The 22,096-nt window shown below is 40.6% G+C and overlaps 1 protein-coding gene across 4 annotated transcripts in view; it reads right to left on the bottom strand.

The window, feature by feature from the left end:
* The window catches only part of VPS13A (vacuolar protein sorting 13 homolog A), a 106,077-nt gene extending 103,242 nt beyond the window's left edge, over positions 1 to 2,835 (bottom strand). For all 4 annotated transcript variants that reach the window (XM_074570812.1, XM_074570811.1, XM_074570815.1 and 1 more), the window contains exon 1: positions 2,646 to 2,835. In XM_074570812.1, coding sequence (XP_074426913.1) covers positions 2,646 to 2,745 — 100 coding nt within the window. In that variant the 5' untranslated portion in view covers positions 2,746 to 2,835. The remainder of the gene's footprint in view (positions 1 to 2,645) is intronic.
* Between the last annotated feature and the right edge of the window lie 19,261 nt (positions 2,836 to 22,096).

Here is a 22,096-nt window from a genome sequence, read left to right as displayed (position 1 = left end):
CCTGTGCAGTGCAATAGCATCCAAAAAGCAATGGCCATTTGTTACAGGGAAAAAAACTTTCCTTTTAATCACTACTAAAATACTGAATGGATTTAGGTCAATTTAATTTAAAGGCCACATCTATGTAAAATTTAGCAAGTCTATCATGACACAAAGACAAACACTGTATAAAAACACTTCCAGTGCATGCAGATAAGCATGAAAAAGTATTAAGTTTACACAAAATAAAAAGACAAAAAATAGTACTATTTTTCTAAAAAAATAATTTATTTCCACAATTCAGTAATTGAGAAGCCAACAAAATTATCAGTAGGATTCAGATATACTGTGAGTGTAGGGAACTACTAATCAATGAAACCTCCACATAAATGCAGTAGTCTACTGCTATTACTACTAATAGTTATTGCCTTTTAGATAGAGGAATGCAATTTCTGGTCCTCCAAGATCTTTGGAATGAAAGAAATATTGCAGATGCACACACCACTAAACATAGTTTAAGTTACAAATACAAGTGAAAGAAAGCATCGTGCAGTAGACCAGGAAAAAAAATAAGCCTCTACACATGACGCTTCAACAATGCTATACAGTAGCTCTGGGCATCTCAGAGCCAGATGCAGCTTCATGTATCAATTTTCATGCTAAGCAAGTAAACGGAGTATGTAGAGACAAACTAATTTTATTCTAGTACAAAGGCACTGTACTGAGGGAAAACAGAATTTAATGTAAAGAAAAAAATACACTAAAGCCTCTAAAATATTAAAACTACTTGAAAAGGAAATAACAGAAAAATCCCCAAACCAAGTTCCACGTACATAAAAAACATGTAACGGCTGAATATCAAAACTCCAAAGTAAAAATCAGTGAGATCTATTTAGTTTTTTTAAAAGGCGGAGAGCTAACCTGCACCTAATCTGGTAAGAGTTGCCTCATAGAAGCATAAGCTGCAAAGAGTAACCACCAGCAACCTACTGAGCTGGAAAAATAAGCTTTTACCTTTTTGTAATGTATTAATATTGCCCAAAACATTTACAGAATGTTCTCTATTTTACATTAAATATTTTGCTTGCCTTCCCTGAACAGAAAGAAGAAACTATGATAACTGAATAACTTCTTAAGTAACAAATAAAACAATTAGTTTGACCCACTTTTGATGAAAGATGCAATAACTCAATTCTTCCAAATACGATGCACGTAATCTGTAATAAATGTGCTATATGGGGCCTTACTCATACAGACCAAGGACTAGTACTTTCTCTCCAGCTGTCACATGTGCTGTTGCAGAGTTAAGGCTCCATATAAAAACTGAACTTTGCAAAGATGCTACAAATGCCTTGACTAACTGAAGGAAAATTACTGCAGAGATGAAACCAAATAAGGACGCCGTTTCGGCAAACAGAGGCATGAAACAAAAACGTCCAAGATACAAAAAACTCCAGAGGCAGCTTCCAAAATCTGATTCATATATATGAGTACCTAAGAATGGAATTGTAGGTAGGGAATACCTCAAGGATGCTTCACACCTGCAGACGTATGAACACGCATGTAAACAAAACCTGCACCTGTGTCTGCTTTTGCTGATGCTGCAGACACCTGGAACGCACATTCAACACACGAGCCAGGAGTGGTCGCTGCACACGCATCCGTTAATTGTATGTGTCTCGCTCTTCTTATGCTACCTTACTTTGCCCAGATGTACTGGAAAGAGAGAGACGTTTGTTGCTGTTTCCTTGTACATACGTTACCAAAGGGAGCTCAACCGAGCACATTCAGAGTTACTTTCCCCCCTTCAGAACTGGCATGCTAATTTACTTCTACAGACCATTGCCTACCTCACCTAGAGCAGCTGGTCACAGCCTCTGAGAACACCTAAGACAGTCTCTACTCTGGATTCTTTAACGCTGAAAGTGACAAATATCCTAGACCTACAAGATGACAGCACTCAAAGGACAGGGCACCTCGCTGCTGCTCGCGGAGAGGCTGCGCAGTCCCACCGGCACCGAAACGCTGTCAAAACCCCAGGCGCTTATTTTCAGTTTCCTATTTCGGAGCAGGGAAGGAGTCGGCAAGGCAGCTCGCCTTCGCGGGCACTCCCGGCCGGGCCAGGCTGCCGCCTCCAGCCGCCCCCCGCCTCCAGCCGGCCCCCGGCTTTTCCCAGACCCCGACCCCCTCCCCAGCCCAGGTACGTCCCCAGCCCGCGGAAGGCACCAAGGGCACCTCCATAAGGAAAAATAAGACCCAAGCGGCCATCCACACACCCCAGCCGCTTCGCCCGGGTTTTCCTTTCCCTCGTTTGTTCAGCTCCTCCCGGCCCTGCCGCCCCCCGCTGCCGCAACCGGCTGCTCCACGCCCCCCGCCGACACCTCCTCCACAGCCCGCCCGCCCCCACGACTATTTTTAAGCTGCCGGGCAGGTGGAGCGGCGGGTAGGGCTGCTGGGCAGACAGCCCAGCGCGGCGGCGGGCGCGGCCCGGCCCGGCTCAGCAGGACGCCCAAGGGACACCGCCCCGGCCTCCTCCCTAGCGCGGACGGCAGGGCGGCCCCGGGCCGGCCGTGCGGACGGGAAGCGCCGCCAGGGTGCTGAGGGCGGCGGCGGCGGGCGGGCGGGCGGGCGGCTCCCCAGCGCAGCCGGTTCCCCCCACTTCGTACCTCCCCAGATGCCCAGCTTCAGCTGGGAGCTGTCTAGGTTCACCACGTAGTCGCCGAGGAAACGGTTCAGGACGTCCACGACCAGCGACTCAAACACCATCCTGGCCGGCGGCCGCCGACCCGGCTCCGGCGGCAGTAGCCGACCCGGCTGCGCTTCCTGCCCCTCGGCCACACACACTGCCCCGCCCCGCGGCCCGAGGGGGCGGCCCCGCCAGCCGTCGAAGGGCGGTGCCTCCGGGCTCGCGCCGCGCGCACGCGCCGCGGGCGGCTGTCCACCCCCTGCTCCCCGTCCCGCGCAGGCGCGGTGGTTCGTCTGAGGCGGCGCGGGCCGGGTGGGGAGGGCCTGGCTGGGCAGGGCGGCCCGGTCCCTTCCCAGGGAGGTCTCGTACGATTTCCGAGGGAAATACGAGGGTTACACGCGGCCTGGACGCTTGGGTTTGTTTTTACGATAGCATTTAGCGTGTACGAGGAGTTTAAGTGTGGTAGCCATTGCGATTTTTTTCAATAAATTTTTCCCCTGTGCTAGGCAAGTGTAGAAATCATTACGTCTCTTGGCTATTTGAAAGTGGCCGGGGTATTATTGGCATAATGACTAAGCCAAGTTGAATTTAAGGCACTTCTCCGCAGGGCCTGGCCCCAGTGCTGTGTTGTGGGGCGGGGGATCTGCTGAATCGAACTGAGACATCTGGGTCAGGTTTGCCCTAAGCATGGGTGGGCCGAGGCCTCTCCCGCTCGCCGGCTCCTTCTTCTGCCAAACAGCCACAATGCACTGCTTTGATAGGGGCAGGAAGGATACGATTATCCTCCAGCTTGTTCCTGGAACTGCAACAATTAGGTTTGAAATTAGGTTAAACTGTTTTATTGATGAGCAAGCCCTTGAGTTTTTATAGCGTGCGGGTTTAGGTTTGCATGGCAAGAGTGGAGGGATGGCAAGATGCCTCTGCGAGGAGAGGCCGGGGCTGCCCCAGGCTGAACATGGCCAGTTCCAGCCAGCTCCAACGGAACCAACGACCACAGGACATGGCTGGGACCCTCAGCAACACTCCTGGCAGCTCTGCCGTAACACGTGCGAGAGCGGAGTGAGGAAAACGTGGGAGAAACAGCCCTGCAGACACCAAGGCCCGTGAAGAAGGAGGAGGGGGAGGAGCTCCAGCCACTGGAGCAGAGGTTCCCCTGTAGCCTATGGTGAAGACCATGGTGAGGCAGGCTGTCCATCTGCAGCCCCATGGAGGTCCACAGTGGAGCAGATATCCACCTGCAGCCCGTGGAGGACCTCACACCACAGCAGGTCGAGGGGGAAGTTGCAGACCATGGAGGGCCCACGCAGGAGTAGGTTTTCTGGTGTGACCTGTGGCCTGTGGGGGACCCACACTGGAGCAGTCTGTGTTCCTTTCTGTCAGCGTCACCGAACCTTTGTATCTAATATAACAAACCATTTTACTCAGAATGTCTTACTACTGGGGGAGATAGAAATGGGAAGACTGCCAGAGAAGATTCACTGTTTCATTCCTTTTTCTAGTACTAAAAGAATGCTACTTGCCACTGCTGACCTTCATTTTCTCTGTGTCGTGTTATTTGCCTACTTACCCACAGCCTGCCACATCAGCAATGGCTCATCTGCCCCCAACATGCAGAGTTTAATAATATACAAAGTAGCAGCTTGATTTAAAGAAACACACTTTTATCAGGGACATCATTGTTGTTGGGTTTGTTTGTTAATGCAAAGGAGGGGAGAGAGTGAGTCTGAAGAAGGATAACAGAAAACAAAAAATCATACCATCTCATTGACACTTAGGTTCCTCTGAAGTTTATTGTGTATCATTTGAAGAAATTAACAATCTCTGCGTTTCCAGTGCTTGGAAACGATTTAGCACCCTTTTCTCTTGAGAGACAGCAGTAATATAAAAATAAACACTACATTAGGAAGAGATGATTTAGACCAATAAAAACCAAAATGTGAACAGCAACATGTCCACATCAAATATAACTGTGTCCATTCGCTAATACACATACGTGAGAACATTTATACAGCAGGCTTTCCATAAATTTCTTACACAAAGCAAAATGTATTTCTTATAAGCTGTCTCTAGAGAAAAGTGTGAACATGGTGCTTTTCTATTTTGTGACGAGATCCCGTATCTTCCAATTTAGTTGTGGAAAAGCTAGTTGTTAAATCCATTTACATCTATACCAGTCCACTTACTCTTCCGAAGTCGAGCTTTGGCATCATGCATCCTCAGGATTCTCTTCTACCAGTCAATTTTCCAAAATAACTTCCTTTTGTAAGTCTGCAGCTCCTTAGGATATAGGCAAAGCTTCTTTGTAATATTCAAATATTCTGCAGAAGTTATTCTTAAATCAGGGGAACAGAAGTGTCCTAGGGGAACCACACATCACAAGGATGCCTTATTTCTAAATCCTTCAGTGACCCAGGAATCAGCTGAATCATGGTGGAGCAATGTTTGCTCTACTTACACAACCTTTTCCTCAGGACAAGGTGAAATATGTGTAAGGCCTAAACTACTTCAGTTAGACATGTAGCAATGTAGTAACTGCTGAAAAGTGTAGTAATCTTACTGGGTAAGTCCACAGTACTGACCCTAAACTGCTTAAACCCTTTGACACACAGAGACAAAACCACTCCTGAATTTTCCACGTGATCATGGTATGCAATAAAAACTCCAAGGTCAGCTTATCAGTAAAACATCTTGGCTTCATTTTAAAGCCAGTCCTTGCAGTTCTAGGAACCAACTAAAGACTAATTGTATTCTTCCTGCCATCATCAAAGAAATGCATTCATCAGTTTGGCAAAACAGAAAGTTTAAAAGTCCAGTAGGCTTCTGAACACATTCACCGAGAAGACTCTGATCTTCAAGTTTTATTCAGCAGATCCCTAGCAGTGTAAACTGTGGCTTTTCCCTTGCTAGTTGTGAAACACTCCCTCTTGCTGAAGTCTGCTGGCAGGAATTATCAGTTGCTCACATCTGTACCATCAAGTATGTATTTTTTGATGCCTAAGTAACTACAAAAGTCTGTCTCTACATGTGAATGGTTAATAGAAATAGAAGACAAAGTAGAAGGTTCCTGCTTCAATCGAAGAGGTGCCATATGGCAAAAGCAGAGAAATGAACAACTTTGTGATACCAAGGATGCTAATTAAGCCCAAATATATTACATCCACTCTTTGTCTCTCTTTTACTATAAGCACATACAAATAAAAGAGTATCTGTGTGGAGGATTTTAGGTGGAGAGTCATCCCAACTGGAAGAGTAAGAACATTTGACTGTTTGCACTGGCAGACCTCCTATACTTGTGTTAGAAAGCAAGTACCTCATCTACAGCCATTTCCTGTAAGATCAGTGATGAATCTCAAAGAGATTTGACAACATAATCTGGATGTATATTTTTGTGTTGCATACAACATGAAAACATGTTTCTAAATCAGAATTATGACTACAATATTTGAACTCATAATACATGGCTGTAATTATTTCTATTGCAAATGTTATTTTTAAGTATCACATCTGAAGTCCTTACATTCCTCACTCATCATTATTCTCTCTAACTGGATGTATTACCATATTGCAGCTAAATTGTAATCCTTGTCTTGTAATTTCGCTGTCACAAAAAAGCTGTAGTAGATGCATCAGTAAAACTCAATTAATTCCAAGGGAGCTCAACTATTTTTGCCTAAGACTGTGTAAATTTTCATGGTAGTTCCTTTATTAAGAGCTTTAATTTTAAATGACAAAACTTTAGATCTCTCTTCATCATCCCATCAAAAAATAAGTCCTCATTACAACCAAGAATTTTGCTGGTTTTAACAAGTGAACTTTGTTGCTTTTGAAATTTCCCTGGGACTAGGGAGATGACTAAACTACTGTTTACATTTTTTTGCTTTAAATGACTTATCATAAAAGTCCTCAACTACATGCATCCTAAGGTTTGGATTACCTGAATCATATTCAGTAGCTAGCCTCAGCAGGCCTCTTCCGTCAGGCTGCACTGTATTCTCTTTTTGCAGTATTTTATTACACTGGATGAAATTGAGAGATAATGCAGGAGCAGAAAGCAGCATAGGGCATGAACTTGTAGATTTTATCAGATATTCATGATTGCTGTCTGGAGACAAGCATTTTTCGTAGAAGACACAGATGTACGTTGCAAAGTCTTGGTGGATGTTGTTTTGGAAGTACTACTCGGAAAGGTGTTGGAACTAATCAGTTGAACCAGTGAGGATCTTGACGCTGATTTCTTCATAAATGGGGAACAGTGTTACCTCTTTCTGTCATAATGGGGAGTACTTTCTTGTAAGCATATATTGTAGTTGTTATGTTTCATGTGAATTTGGTGGTAGTGTCTGCAAATGCTCTTTTAAAACAGGTTTCATATAGATTTGCTTTGAAGTTTCTATTTTTTGAGTATTTACAATAATTGTAAAATCTGTGTGGAATAAAGATTCCTTTCCCATATGCAGATGTCCCAGAAATTCAAAAATACCATGTTTTGACAATTGCTGTGCACTTTATCCATGTGATTCAGTATGAGCTTTGCTATTTAGGCTGATGTTTTCCATATTTCTGGTTTTATTTTGGTAGATTGATAATTAATCAATATTCTTACCAGTATCATTATTGTTATTATTGATTATGCTTTTTTGTTTTAGAATCAAGAATGGAGACTTTTGAAAAAAAAATTATTTTTTTTTATTTTAATGAACACATGATATTTCTGTAGAGGTTAGATATATCAGCCAGTTTCTTACGGCATTCATTGGTCTTGATAGTTTTGGAGGAATAAAGATCTGGAATCTTTTCCAGATTCAAGACATTTCATGGCAATTTGGAATTCCTTTCTTGTCAGCTACCATCGTTATTAGTTGAAATTCTTTAATTTTCACCAGATGGGCGTATTTCAGTGCTTTCATGATTTATTTTAGTCAACGTAAATACTTGAAGGATTATCTGGGTTGATAGGAGCCTGTTTTGAAATGATCTAGGGAAAATAAGAGAAACAGTTGCAAAAAATCAGGAGAAACAATGACTATTTAAAAGCTCTATTTTTAATTTCTGCCAGGGTATTTAAAGTGAATTCCATGAAGAAAAAAAGCAGCACATAATGTCTAGTCAGCAGAAAGTATGATAAATGGAACTGTAGTCCAACACAGCAGTAGACAAAAGAGGTTCTTCCAATATATTTGGCATATCGGCAGATCTTCTAACTGATTAAAAGAACTGATGAAGTACTATACTTAACACTATGTGTACTTTCTTTGTACTTCATATAAATAAATACAATTTACACTAGATTTCAGAATTTGCATTTAATTTTAAATTGGGTGAATCACTCATAAGCAATGAAAAGCAACATGACATAGAAAGAAAAATAGAATTGGAAATACTATGTTTGCATGCACAAAGTAATACACGTTTATCTTACCATCTGCAAATACTGATGTACTGTTGGCAGGATAAATTTTAATCTGACACTGAGCATGTTTTGTTCTATGTCCTTGACTTTTTCTTGAGTCATGAAAGTGGTTGTCAGGCAGCAAAAGACATCAGAAATAAAGCCCTGATGTCAATCAAAACAAGTAGACTGGTCAAAGAAATTATTTTTGATGGAAAAATTTAATCTTAGTTAAAGGGCACCATCTTCCCTTTGAGTGGAATAGGAAGATCTCTTAAATTTCTAGTAGGCCAGGGTCTGCTTTATTTTGAACAGGGGTATTAGGATTAAACCCGCATATATTTCTTGCAATCAAGGGGGTTTTGATAAGCTGTACGCATGTCATATGTCATCTGTATTGATAGTGGCATGAAAAGTAGATATACACACGGTTGAAGAGATGCTGTATGCTTAGATAGACTGCAAATATTTGCTTATATCCTGCATTATGGGATCTTGTGTTGTTTTTAAAATCAATATAGATTTGTTGAAATTAAAATGTCTCTTATTTCTCTGATTCTTAATGCCGAATCTTTCAAAAAGTTTAAAACCTTTCTTCACATGAGACTAGTTTTATTATTATATTGAAATTGCTTGAATTTAATCTTTAAATATTTTAATTTAAATGTAGTACCTACCCTACTACCTGGGAAAAAATAAGTCTAGTTCAAGCACTAATTCATGACTTTTGTAGTCTATCTGTGCTTCTTAGAGCAGACATATAGACAGGTTTCTTAAGTGATGGAAGGAGACATGTTTTCATTTGAGGAAATTGTGTAGAATTTGTTGTAAATTAAAACTCTACAGAAAGTGTCTGAACTGAAAGCAGGCCTCAAGAAAAAGATCCAAAAGGAGATTGAGACAGTATGGAGAGATCGAACAGCCATATAGTTATTTTAAAAAAAAAAAAAAAGGCTGTGCTGAGGTACACTTCCAAACCTATGGATTGTGATTTTAGACAGACAAAAACCTTTTTAATAATAGCAATAATTCTTTCCAATATACAAGTTTAAATGATTTACAATTTTATAATATGTATCATGTATTATTAATCCATCCAAAAATTCCCAGATAACGGATGCTTGCTTTTTTTTTAACCTTTTTGGGACACAGTTTCTCCACCTTTAGTACTTGCTCTACTACTTTTCTAGATCTGTGATTACTGGGACCAATCAAAACATTTTTTGCCCCTTTTAGGTGTACAATTTCACTGAAGCCAAGTGTTCTGTAGAAATGCATAGTTAGTGATAAGTTTTATTTGATCACCAGATAAACCAAAGGTTTGAGTGGACAGAAGAAATCCTTAATGGATTTTCACATCAGCAAAGTGAACAGAAGTGTTACCACTGACTCCAGTAGAAATAGCATCAGGGCCCCAATAGGGCAATTCTGAATGCTGGAAATACAAGTAATCTGTATTTGACATGACAAATTTATGCAAGAGAAACTGACAGAACTGCTCAGGGTGCACTACCTGCTATTTTGTATAACCCAGACCTCTTTTTGACACAAATGACAGCTAGGTATAACTTCCTTAATTTTAAGAAATCACTTGACAGAACTCATAGGCCGTCTTCATCTTTGTCTTTACTCCTAGCCTCTGTGGGTGAAGCACAGGTCCATTTGTCCGGCCACCATGTACATACCAGCTGCGCTGCAGAGACAAATACCCGCAGTATGCTGCATATCCCGCTCAACATGTGGCACTTTGCTCCTGTTTGTACATGCAGTGTAATTGTTAAACATATTATTTGTGTTTAAATTAAACACTAAGCACTAGTCTTCCATGAAGCCTGCACTTCCTATGCTGCATTCACACTTCTGTTGTGCTACTGAACCTCTGTCAGATCACGTAGTTGTGCTATTGCAGCTGTACTGATGCAATGCTGAAGGTTGTTAGTAGTAGTAGTAGTCAAATCGTAGTTTGTACACTAGATTTAACCTGTAAGACTGTTAAGTCTGCAAAATGCATGTGTCTAGAGTTTATTTTAGTGTGGGGAAAAAGTGAGAAGGGAGACATGAGAGAAAGCAAGTGTGTGGAGTGAGATCTGAAGGTCAGTGTGTGGCTAAATATTTTTTCATCTCTCTCAGTTGGCCAAACAAGAAATATGACTCCTTCTCATGAATTCTGCATTGCTGTTACTGCTTTGCAGTATTTGTATTTTTAAAATTCTCCTGTGTCATGGATCAGCTGATAGGAATGTAGTAAAACAAACAAACAAAAAAGACCTTAAAAGGCGGGATGACGTATTAAAAAAAAAAAAAAAGAAAAAAGAGTGGCAAAGCTCAAATGCTACTGGGAAGCCTTAACTGTAATGGAAACTCTGGATTCTGAACTTGGCACTTGGTGTTTTTCCTCACAGCATTGCAAGAATCAGAGTGAATGAGCAATTTTGCTAGTAATGTTAAGGACATTTAGAGTTACAGTTGGAGGGCCGTCTTTGTTTGATGACGGAGGCAGCACCACCTGGTGGGTATACACGGATTTCTCAGCTCAGTATTGGATTGATGTGCTCATGCATTTTCAGGTAGTATATATTAAGCAAATAATTACAATTAACACGAATAATTTTAACTTATTATGCATCCCTTTTGAAATTAAGCACACAGGGCAACCATAAATTCTCACAACACAAAGATATTTACATTTCATGTGGAACTGGCCTTTGGGAAGAACCTTTGGGAGCACAGCATCGTCTAGTAGCGAGTGGATGGGCTCTGTATGGAAGAAGGTAGAGCGAGACTACATGATATTCCCATACTGTTTATATCATTAGGTACTATATGTAAAAGGCTGAGAAGAGGAGACAGAATTTGTTGCCGAAGGCAATATTGCAGATTTTGTCTCTGTCCACAGGGTAAGGAAGCCAAAGTGGATACTAAAAATAATTTATAGAAGTTCTAGGGATTAATGCCGCATTTGTGTCCCCTTTTAAAAAGCCATTGATATTGTAATCTGTGGAGAGGCCTTGTACACGGCCCTGGCAAAGCAGTTCTTTAAAGTGACATTTGGATGTGGGCTGTGACTATCCCTGCTGCAATGGGGAGTGGACTTTCCCGTCTCCGCTCAGTCCAGAGGGACTGGGGCCATCCTTGTTGTGTCTCATTTCCTGGTCTTTCTGCATCGTTACTCACTTTGCAGTTGTAAATGAAGATGCTTGGACTCTGTGGCTCAGATGGCAAATCTGAAGCCAGTTGTTCCCCTGTATGAGCTTTTTTGTAGGAAGAGGGTGTATGGGCACTTGTACTCCAATTAGAGGAGTGATGAACCACTGTAGTTAAAATCCATATAGCACTAGAGCTCAACTATTTCTAAAACACCTAGCCCAGGCAGTCTAATTAAAGTTCATGGTTACTTTTATCTTTATATGAGAAAAGCACTAGAGTGCAAACTTATGCAAAAGCAGCTGGTAACTTGTGGCAGGTAACTGTTTAGGAGGCCTGAAGTCATCACTGAGAAGAAATAGAAGGCCCATATGGGAAATACAGCGAAGAAACATGGAAAAGCAGGTACACCACCCACCTTCAATGCATAAATTTTGCATGTACATATTGTTTGAGTGTTGTCCCTCACCACTTGATACTGTAGCCAAAACCACTTCCCCTTGCGAAACAATGCCTAAATTGGTGTTAGCCAGTTTAAGGTTGTCCTTTACTTTATGTACAGTGAGTTTTTTATGTCATTGCAGTAAGTCATTAGGTATTGTTAGCATGACTTTCCCTTTTGATTTGTGACATTAAATATTTTAGGTGTCTAAGTGAAAACTCAGAATAATGAATTGTTTTTTTCTTATGAAATGATGAATAAAAATTTAGTGACCCTGTTTGTTTAGATAATTTTAAAATTCTAATACTGTGTAGTCCTGACTGTAGTACATGATTTGGCACCAAATAGAAGTGTACTGTTGTATTTATTTGATCAGTAGTAATAGTAGATTCATCAACACCCATGTACATCGTTGAATCACCACTTTAAATTTTTCACATCTGAAACAATGATTATTTTTATTATTTTACATCTCTTACCCTCTTTTCTGATATTACGACAGTATTTCATCGTATAGTCAATTAGGGACGTATGTATTCTCTTGAAGGGAATTTATCAAGAACTTTCAGACCCTCTAAGTGCTGGAGAACCCTATTATCTCTTTATTTGCTGTTTTAAGTTTTCTAAGAGATCTGTTTACACTGTTCAAAGAACAGCTACTGATTCATAACAGACATTTCTAGGCTGCTTCTTGGTTTCTTCCTGATACTATTATGTAGAATTCTGTCTGGCAATGTCTTCACTTATTTTTCCTTGTACTGAATTGAGCCTGTTTATCTAGAGAATGCTGGACCCAGGTAATTTTTTCAGTGAGGAAAAAATGTGTGTTATGAGGACCAGAACTCAGATAATGGTCATCTGCTTGAGAAATTGTCTCTCTTTTCAGTTTTACTTCCACTGGGCAATCCTTTGTAGTTGGAAGAATAAGTCTTGAAAAATGCCTAAAGTTTAGCTTGTTGTAGCTACCTGAAGTTGCTCAACTAGACTTCGTAAGTCTTAATCTACATGCCTTGATGCCTGCTGAAATTCACCTTCTCACGACATGGCCACAAGCTGGCCATACAGCAAGGAAGGGATGCTTAGGAACTGAAGTACTAGAGCAGTAAACACATGTTGGAGTTTTACCATTTAAGTTGGTTGGCCAAAGGTAGGCAGCTTGCCCTAGGCAGCAAAACAAGTGCTTCAGAGCCTTCCAGGTGAAATGCATTTAGACCACTTCTACTTTAGGGAGTTTCTTGCATCACATCAAGATAGAGTTTTAAAGGCTTAAACAACTGGATAGCAGTAATTTTGTGAATTTCAGTGGCATTTAGTAGATTTATGCACGTGTAGAGGAGGTTGCTTAACAGGCTCTGAGCAACAAGCCAAATGATTTATTGAAAATGACATTTTTAGAGTGAACAAGGCACATCTGAAGTGATCACCATGCCAAAGAAAATAGTATATTCATAAATTGTGGTATGTTATCATGTGTGCATTTTGGATTACCAAACCATAAACCATTAGCTTGGTCGTATGTGTAGGCTAATTAAGCTCTTTTCCTTGAAATGAAGGTCCTTGCCCAATTCCGGAACTAGCTTATTTGGAGATAGCTTGCAAGCCCTTGTGCTGTTGTTTTGTACTCACATGTCTTTTGGTGCTTTTAACATCAGAATTTAGGGCCTTGTCTCCTGTTTCATACCTCTGCAGAATTCTTATTGATTTGAGCCTTGGAAGGTGCTTTAGAATTCTCCTGATTTCCCCTTCCACTTCTCCTAGTACCACATTAAGGTTCACTTTCAGTGTCCAAAAATGTAACATGCTCCCAGTGTCAAAAGCCCAAAACCTATTTTAATCTTATTTTTTTGTTGTTCTTAATGCATCTGTTTTTTATACAAACAAAAAATTTCTATACAGCATAAAAATGCACCACATAATGCATCAGTAAGAATATACATGTGTAACATATAGGACATTATTTAATAAAACATAATGTCTGTCACTGATAACTTACCAGTAATAAAAATCTCCTATTTTTGGTATCTATAAAACACAACTACTTTATGACTATTTTGCCCTTATTTCTTTTGTGTTGTTGTTGTGAAAACTCAATACTTCATGTATGCTTTTTGTAGATTTGCACCTGTGAGATATGAACATTGCTATGAAATTGGATAGTAGATTTTTTTAAGTGTGGTATCTCATTTTGTGTCTGTCCCAAAGGAGTATTTTTGTTTGAAGAGAAGTCTTTTTAAAATACATTTGTGGATTTTTGTAAAACCAGAAGATGGCAGCAAGTGTTGACTAGAATTTCGTAACACTAAACCACTTCACACCTTCAGAGCAAATCGATATCCTTTGTAATGCAAGCATTTGCTTTGAATGTGATGTGTAACAGAAAAGAGCTGATTTACATTTACATCAGTACCATTATTCTTGCACAGGAAAGTAAGAGGGCTAATCCATTTCAAACAGATTTATCCATTTGAAAAGACTAATGCTGTGAGGGGCTGTCAGTGTTCTTATGCCAAACAAATAATGCAATGATCTGTTTAATAGGTTCCCTGATAATATAAACCCACATGTATAATGATGTTTTTTTCTGCATACTGCCATCTCCGAAACTTTTCTGCAGCACGTGTTTAGAAGATAGATGCTGTTTCTGAATGGGCATGTCAACAGATTAAAGTATTAATGGTGATGGAAGATACCTTATATGTTGATTCCAGGGTAGTTCAGAATGAGGGTAGTGCTTCCGTGGAGGTTGGTGGGAACACTTAAATCCGAGGTCCAGTTCTTCTCAGTGTATCAGCCTGTTTCTAGTTCTGCAGGATGGATGGGAACCCATCTTGGGACTTGAGCAATGAACCAGCAAGTACAGGTGCAGGAGGTTTAATGCTTGATTTCTAGATTTTAATTTTGGTGTTGTATAAAGGCAGGAGTAAACACAGATTATACTCTCTGCACATTTTTAATACAATAGCACACTCATGCGCAGCAACTCATTGGAATAATTTACAATCCTTTCTGGAAGTCACATCCAGGGCCACACACTAAAGCTAGCTTTGAGTAGATAGCTCAACAGGTCCTGCTGAAGTTAAAGACAGAAAGAGTGCTCTCTACTTAATATAAATTACAGTGAATCAGAGAGGAGCTGGGAGAAGTATAATGAACCTCACACATCATTAAATAATAGTTTTGTGATATCAGCATCCTTCGAAGAGTTTAAATTTAAAAAATTGTAGCTATTTTGATGTAAGGTTGGGGTATTGTGAAAAAAAAACTGGAAGCTACTCATGATTTTAAAAGCCTTTTGCATATTTTGCCTCATCTGGGCCTTTATAAGCCTGAAGGATCTTAATTTATTTAGTTTCTCCTTGGACAAACCATACCACAACTTTCCTTATCCTTATTGTCTTTATTTTGTTTTTCTAGTTTATCGGTTCAAGATTGTCCTGGTTTGGGCTGGCATAGAGGTATTTTTCTTCATAGTAGCTAATATGAGGCCGTGTTGTGGATTTGTGCTGAAAACAGTGTTGATAATGCAGGGAAGTTTTAGTTATTGCTGAGCTGTGCTTACACAGAGTCAAGGCTTTTTCTGCTCCTCACACCGCCCCACCAGAGAGTGGGCTGGGGGTACATAAGAGGTTGGGAGGGGACACAGCCAGGACAGCTGACCCCAACTGACCAAAGGAATATTCCAAACCATATGCCGTCATGCTCTGCATATGAAGCTAGGGGAAGAAGAAGGAAAGGGAAGACGTTTGAAATTTTGGCATTTTGTCTTCCCAAGTAACTATTATGTGTGTGACGGAGCCCTGCTTTCTTGAAGATGGCTGAAGGTCTTCCTGACAATGGGAAGTGGTGAATGAATTGCTTGTTTTGCTTGCGTGCGCAACTTTTGCTTTACCAATTAAACTGTCTTTATCTCAACCCACGAGTTTTCTCACTTTAACTCTTTCGATTCCCTCCTCCATCCCACTGGGGAGAGTGAGTGAGCAGCTGTGTGGTGCTTAGTCCCTGGCTAGGGTTAAAACACCGACAAAGATGCAAGTGAACCATGGGTTTTATACAGTGGTATATTGATGTTTATTCAGTGACATGATGATGTTGTGTGATATTCTTTTCCTGTTAAATCATTTGATTTGCTTCTCTGTAGCTGCTGATAGTCCAACAGTCATACAATGAGGGAAGGAAATGAAAGAAAAATACAACAGTTGAACTGATAACAATATTTTTTTATGTGTTGCAACAGCATGTTCAGGAACCTGCTTCACTAGCTTCTAAATAGAACAGCTGTGAAGCTTTTTATTTTTTTCCTTTGTCCAACAGGAAGAGTAGTGAAAAAAAAAGGACGAAACTTGTGAACTTCAAGGTGGGCTAAGTGGCCGTAATAAATTCACAGGAATCAAAAGAAAAAAAGACCAGATTTGTTGGATAAGATTTGTTTGTGTAAGAAAGATTCTATGTTGCACTGATCAGGGGAATGTTGAAGAATATTGTTTAGGGATCTGAATGCCACCCAGCTAGTAGAAGAACAGAATACAAAATTAGTGCTTTGAAAAGTGCAAATATCCAAGTGTCTCTAATGAAAGTATCACCCATTAATACTAGAGGTTTGAACAGCAAAGAAAATGAATTATTATACCTACCTGTCTACTGTCATTGAATACTACTGAAAACTGGGTACGATTCATTTCCAAAATTAAATTCAGTTCAGGAAGTCCCAAGCCTTTTTAATCAATCCTGCATTTGATTAATCAATCTGGTTTGATCAACTGATTCTCTGGTTCATCAAGTGATTGGTGAATTTCACAAGAAACTTCCCTAGATTCCTAATATAAGTAGGCTATAACAATGATTCTAAAATAAATCCTTTACCCCAAATCAATATGCAGGTCTAAGAACATGTTGTTCTTCCACAACATTTTATACACCGTGGAATTCACCCTCCAAACAAGTCTACCTGGAGCCATAACTCGAAGAAATGTGAAAGACGACAATTAACGCTTTCAGTCATCTGCTACTGCAGATCACCGTAAGTTAAATGTCCTTTTTTCAAAGCTAATTAGAATATTCTTAGTTATTGCAGCAAAACAGTGAGTTCTTTCTTCAAAACTAAACATGTGAAAGAGTGGAAAGGTGCATTTTCAAAAGTCTGTGGCTACTGTCAAATATAAATTAGCATTTAGTGCTTTGCTGGCTAACTCAACTTTGTTGAAGAGTGAAGCATGCTACTTACACAATGATGGGTTCACGAAATCCACTCATTTACTTGAGATATTTTGTAGTGCTGTTCAATCAACAGGAGAAACCAGAGACTGGTAATTGAGAAAGAATGTCAAGTAGTGTCAAGACTCCTCAGTTCATAAAGCTGATAACTCTTTGTGTGATTGCATTTGTCTCTTTACAGCTGATATAGTCTCCCTTTTTACCAACCTTTGACAGAAGAACATGTATTATTCAACTGCTGTCACAGCTGCTCTAGCTCTGTGGTATTTGTTTCTGAGGACGAGCAACTCTGCAAAATTATATAAAAGAAAAAATAAAAATTAGACCTTGATTTTGAAGGCACATTGTCTCTAACAAAAAAAAAAATCACATAATAAATGCAAATCAGTGAAGCATGAGAACATCTGGATTGGTTTCTTGACTATATGAGTGATGAATTTTCATGTCTAGTAATGTTTCATCGTTTTTGTCTCTTACTTCTATTTTTGGTTTACCTTATCTATCGTTGCCATTAGTCTTCTCTTGCATGGTCTTTCCTAATCCCATTCAAATTAATTTCTTAGTACACAGTGGAATGTAAAGGCTCTTGAGAGTGATCACTGCTGTAATATCACGATTTCTTGCTGGATTACTTAATCAGTAGGGGGAAAATGATATAAGCCAATGCACCACAGCTCTTACTTATTCTGTTATTCAAAAACATCTACACAGTAAACTGGTTTTACCACAGCCTGAGAAAACTGTGCTTTTGAAAATAATTTTTAAAAATGTTTTAAAATGTTGAAATTCTATTAACATGTCAATCACATTGAAATAAATTGATCATCTCTATTAGAAAATACTGTAAAAGATTTGTGTTTTCACATAGTCTAAAGAAGTACCAAAAATTTAGAGAGACCCTTTGGCCAGTATTAAAACTCTTATGTATTTTCTTCATAACAAATTTATCTCAGTGAGGAGGAACACTTTAAGAAACAGTACTATTATATATACATTCACATTTTTTAGTTCCTGCTTTTTTTCCCAGCATGCACCCAATGCACTTGGGTGCAAGAGGAAATCTCAGGATTGCAGCCCAAATGTGTTTTAAAGCCTGGCCTTTTTTATGTCAGCTCTTTCATAACATACATTTTTAATTTTAAGTATGTTTCCCTTGCACACATCTCAACAAAGCTCTGTTGTAAGCCAGCAGACAATTACACTTACTGTACAAAAATTCATGTCCTCACACAGAAGACTTCCTTCCTCAGCTACAGGCAGCCCAAGATCTGCAATATTTCTGCTTTTTTCCTCTCTTTGTCTCTTCCTCAAGTATCTTTTTTCACTTGTCTTATTGGGCCTCTTTCCTCTTGGTATGCTATTAAATATTCAAGGGTTCAAAAGCATGAATGAAGCTGTCCTCTGTAAGTCTATTCATCTGTAGCTTTGGCACAGGTATCTCCTTCCAGGGAGGTGGATACAATACAAGTGCACAGCTTGCAAATTGCAGTAACTTCAGATAGATGTGAAACAGAGTTAAAAACAGTGTTATGACACTTCTTGCTTTTCAAAGCAAAATTTGTTTGACTTTTGTTCGTTTTCATGTATTTTTAGAAAGGAAACAGAAGTGGAAGGTTCAACTGTTAATTTTGTAGGAGGATCATGGTGTGGTCAAACTACTGAATGACACCATGACAGGAGTTATGCTAATGGGAAATTCTTAATGAAAAACGGTGAGGGCCTGTTTCTTTGCAAATCGTTTTTAATTCACAACACTTTTATTTTTCAGACTTGACGGTACTGTTATCCCAGCACTTGTTATTAGAAGTTTGGTGGTTGTTTAATTGTAAAAAAATTAATAGGATTAAATAATTGGCATTTGCTAGGTCCCTCAGCTACCTTTATCAGCTCTTCTGTGTAGTTGTTTTTTACCCCCGTTCTGTGTTTGCATGCATTCTTGGCAGTTCCTGCAAAGTTCCTTGCTTCCAAAGGACTTTGTTTTGTTCTATATTCAGTTACAACCTCTAGTGAACCAACTTTATACCACCTGGTGCTGAAATACATTCACTGCCATGGTCTTTAAACTGCAGAATGTGTTCTTTCTCAGCAGTGAAACTTTACAAATTAGTATGCAATTATAAGCATGGAATAAATTCGACATGGATATATATTTATTACCCCTTCAGTTTTCCAAAGTTTCAGCTTTTGTGATACTGTATATTCTAATCTGAGAGAGAAAAAAAAGTATATTGATTTTACATTGGTATACGGTCTTCCGTATGACATACATTTAAATACAGCTATTTGGCTCATGGAGTTTGTGTAGTCTCTACTGCTTTTACGTAGCTATCAAAACTTATCACCAAGAGTCAAATTACAGCTTGTTCTGGTAATAGATGAAACATCCAGATGTGATAGTGTGGAGAGACATGATCGTAGTCTGACACAAATCTTGCCAGTCTTAAGATCTCTGATAAATCTGCAGATTAAAAAGAAACTTGAATTTGTATGTTTTTCTTTTTCTACCCCCCCCCATAACTTTACAGTGATAAATGCATAGAATGTTGTGTATTTACTTTGGAATTATTTAAGTATGAGTTTCCTCTGTCTGGAGTCTAGCTGTTTCAAATGCAATAATGTATTTTGTTGCGTCTCCAGTAAAAAAACAAACAAACAAACAAACAAACAAAAAAAGTCTGTAAATCCTGGAATTTCATGTTGAGAAATGCCTTCCAAATTAATGTATTTGGAATTCAGATTTACATTAATCCATTTTCCTTAGAACAAAAATAAATATGTTTTTTCATAAATCCAAAATATGTATCTTCTAGCCCAAAACCAATGATAATCCCCTACCTTTCTTCCCAGGGCAAGAGTCCATTTAGCAAACATAACCGTTAAGTAAACTAATGCTGAAATTGACAATAAGAGCTAACAATTTTCAAGAGGCTTTTTTGGAACTGCGGGAATGATAAAACCAGTATATGGTGGGTTGACCTTGGCTGGATGCCAGCTGCCCACCAAAGCCGCTGTGTCACTCCCCTCCTCAACTGGACAGGGGAAAGAAAATAGAATGAAAGGCTCATGGGTCAAGATAAGGACAGGGAGATCACTTGTCAGTTACCACCATGGGCAAAACAGACTTGACCAATGTAATTTATTGCCAAGTAAAAGTCAGAGCAGGGTAATAAGAAGTTAAACCAAATCTTAAAACACCTTCCCCTCACCCCTCCCTTCTTTCTGGGCTCAACTTCACTCCCGAATTCTCTACCTTCTCCCCCCGAGTGGTGCAGGGAGTTGGGGAATGGGGGCTGTGGTCAGTTCATCACACGTTGTCTCTGCTGCTCCTTCCTCCTCACACCCTTTCCCTTCTCCAGCATGGGATCCCACCTGCAGGAGACAGTCCTTCACGAACTTCTCCAATGTGGGTGTAGTGCCTTGACCCTGGCTGGATATCAGGTGCCCACCAAGCCGCTCTATCACTCCTCTCCTCAGCAGGACAGCAGAGTGAAAAATAAGATGGAAGAAAATTGTGGGTCAAGATAAAGGCAGCATAATAAAACAAAAGCAAGGGCTATGTGTGAAAACAAAGGAAAACATAAGATTTATTCTCTTCTCTTCATTCCCATCTGCAGGTGATGTCCAGCCACTTCCCAGGAAGTGAGTCTTCAGTATGCACAGCAGTTCCTCCGGAAGACAAATGTAATCATGAATGTCACCCCTCCTCCTCCTTTCTCTTAGCTTTTATTTCTGAGCAGATGTCATATGGTATGGAATATCCCTCTGATCTGTTTGGGTCAGCTGTCCTGGCTATGTTCCCTCCTAAGATCTGCCCTAGATGGGCCTACTAGATGGGACAGGAGGAGGAGAGACAGCCCTGATGTTGTGTGAGCACTGCTCAGCAGTAGCCAAAACACTGATGTCTTATCAACAGCTTTTCAGCTACTGTCCTGGTGCCGGTGGGGATAGGGTTAATTTTTCCTGGTATTCCATGCCACGTGAGCCATGCCCACCCTGAGCTGCCGGGGGAGGGGGCGGGAAGTCGCCGTTTGGAGCGGGCTGGGGCGTCCCGGTCCGGTCGGTGAGCGGCGGGGAGTGGCGGTTCCGTAATCGTGTTCGTGTATGCCTCTGTCCGCGTTATTGTTGTTGTTTGCCTGTTCCCTTTGCTGTTCTGTTAAACTGCCTTTGTCTCAACCCAAGAGTCTTGCCTTTTCTTACGATTCTTCCTGTATCGGGAAGGCCCGAGCGAGCGGCACGTGGTTCTTTGGTGCCGTCTGAGGCTAAACCACGACAGCTACCAATACAAAACACAGAACTAGGAGGGCTGCTACGGGGAAAATTAACTCCATCTCAGCCAGACCAGTGGGTCCTTCCCACAGGCTGCAGTTCTTCACGGATGGCTCCAGCGTGGGGCCCTTCCACGAGGTGCAGTCCTTCAGGAGCAGACTGCACCAGAGTGGGTCCCCCATGGGCTCACAAGTCTTCCCAGCAAACCTGCCCCAGCATGGGCTCCTGTCTCCACCAGGTCACAGGTCCTGCCAGGATCCTGCTCCAGCAGAGGCTTACCACAGGAACACAGCCTCCTTTGGGTGTCCACCTGCTCCAGTGTGAGAAGAAGTAGTCTGTAGAGGTGTCCACAGGCTACAGGTGGATATCTGCCCCACCATGGACCTCCATGGGCTGCAGGAGCACAGCCTGCCTCACCATGGTCTTCACCACAGGCTGCAGGGGAATCTCTGCTCCGGTGGTTGGAGCACCTCCTCCCCCTCCTTCTTCACTGATCTCGGTATCTGCAGAGTTGTTCCTCTCACATATTCTCACCCCTCTTTCAGGCTGCTCCTGTGCAGCAGTTTTTTCCCCTTCTTGAATATGTTGTCCCAGAGGATCTACCACCGTCGCTGATGGACTCAGCTTTGGTCAGCGGTGGGTCCATGTTGGAGCCGGCTGGCATTGGCTCTGTTGGATGTGGGGGAAGCTGCTAGCAGCTTCTCACAGAAGCCACCTAGTTATCACCCCCCACTAACAAAACCTTGCCACGTAAGCCCAATATTACAGATACCTTTTGACACACTTAGATTGAAATGTGTCCTGCTCATGCTTCAGGAATATGTGATCTTTGTATTTTTAAGTACTCTTACATTACAAATATATGCAAATAAAATTGTACTTGTTCAGAGTTTTATTTCAACCTGTTGATATTTTGTTCTTCTTTTACATAAAATAAATCTTTGTAAAATAAGATACTATATATTTTTAATTTTAAGAC

This window comes from Larus michahellis, chromosome Z (genome assembly GCF_964199755.1).
Source record: "Larus michahellis chromosome Z, bLarMic1.1, whole genome shotgun sequence".
NCBI lineage: Eukaryota > Metazoa > Chordata > Aves > Charadriiformes > Laridae > Larus > Larus michahellis.
This window is presented reverse-complemented; position numbering and strand designations above follow the sequence as displayed.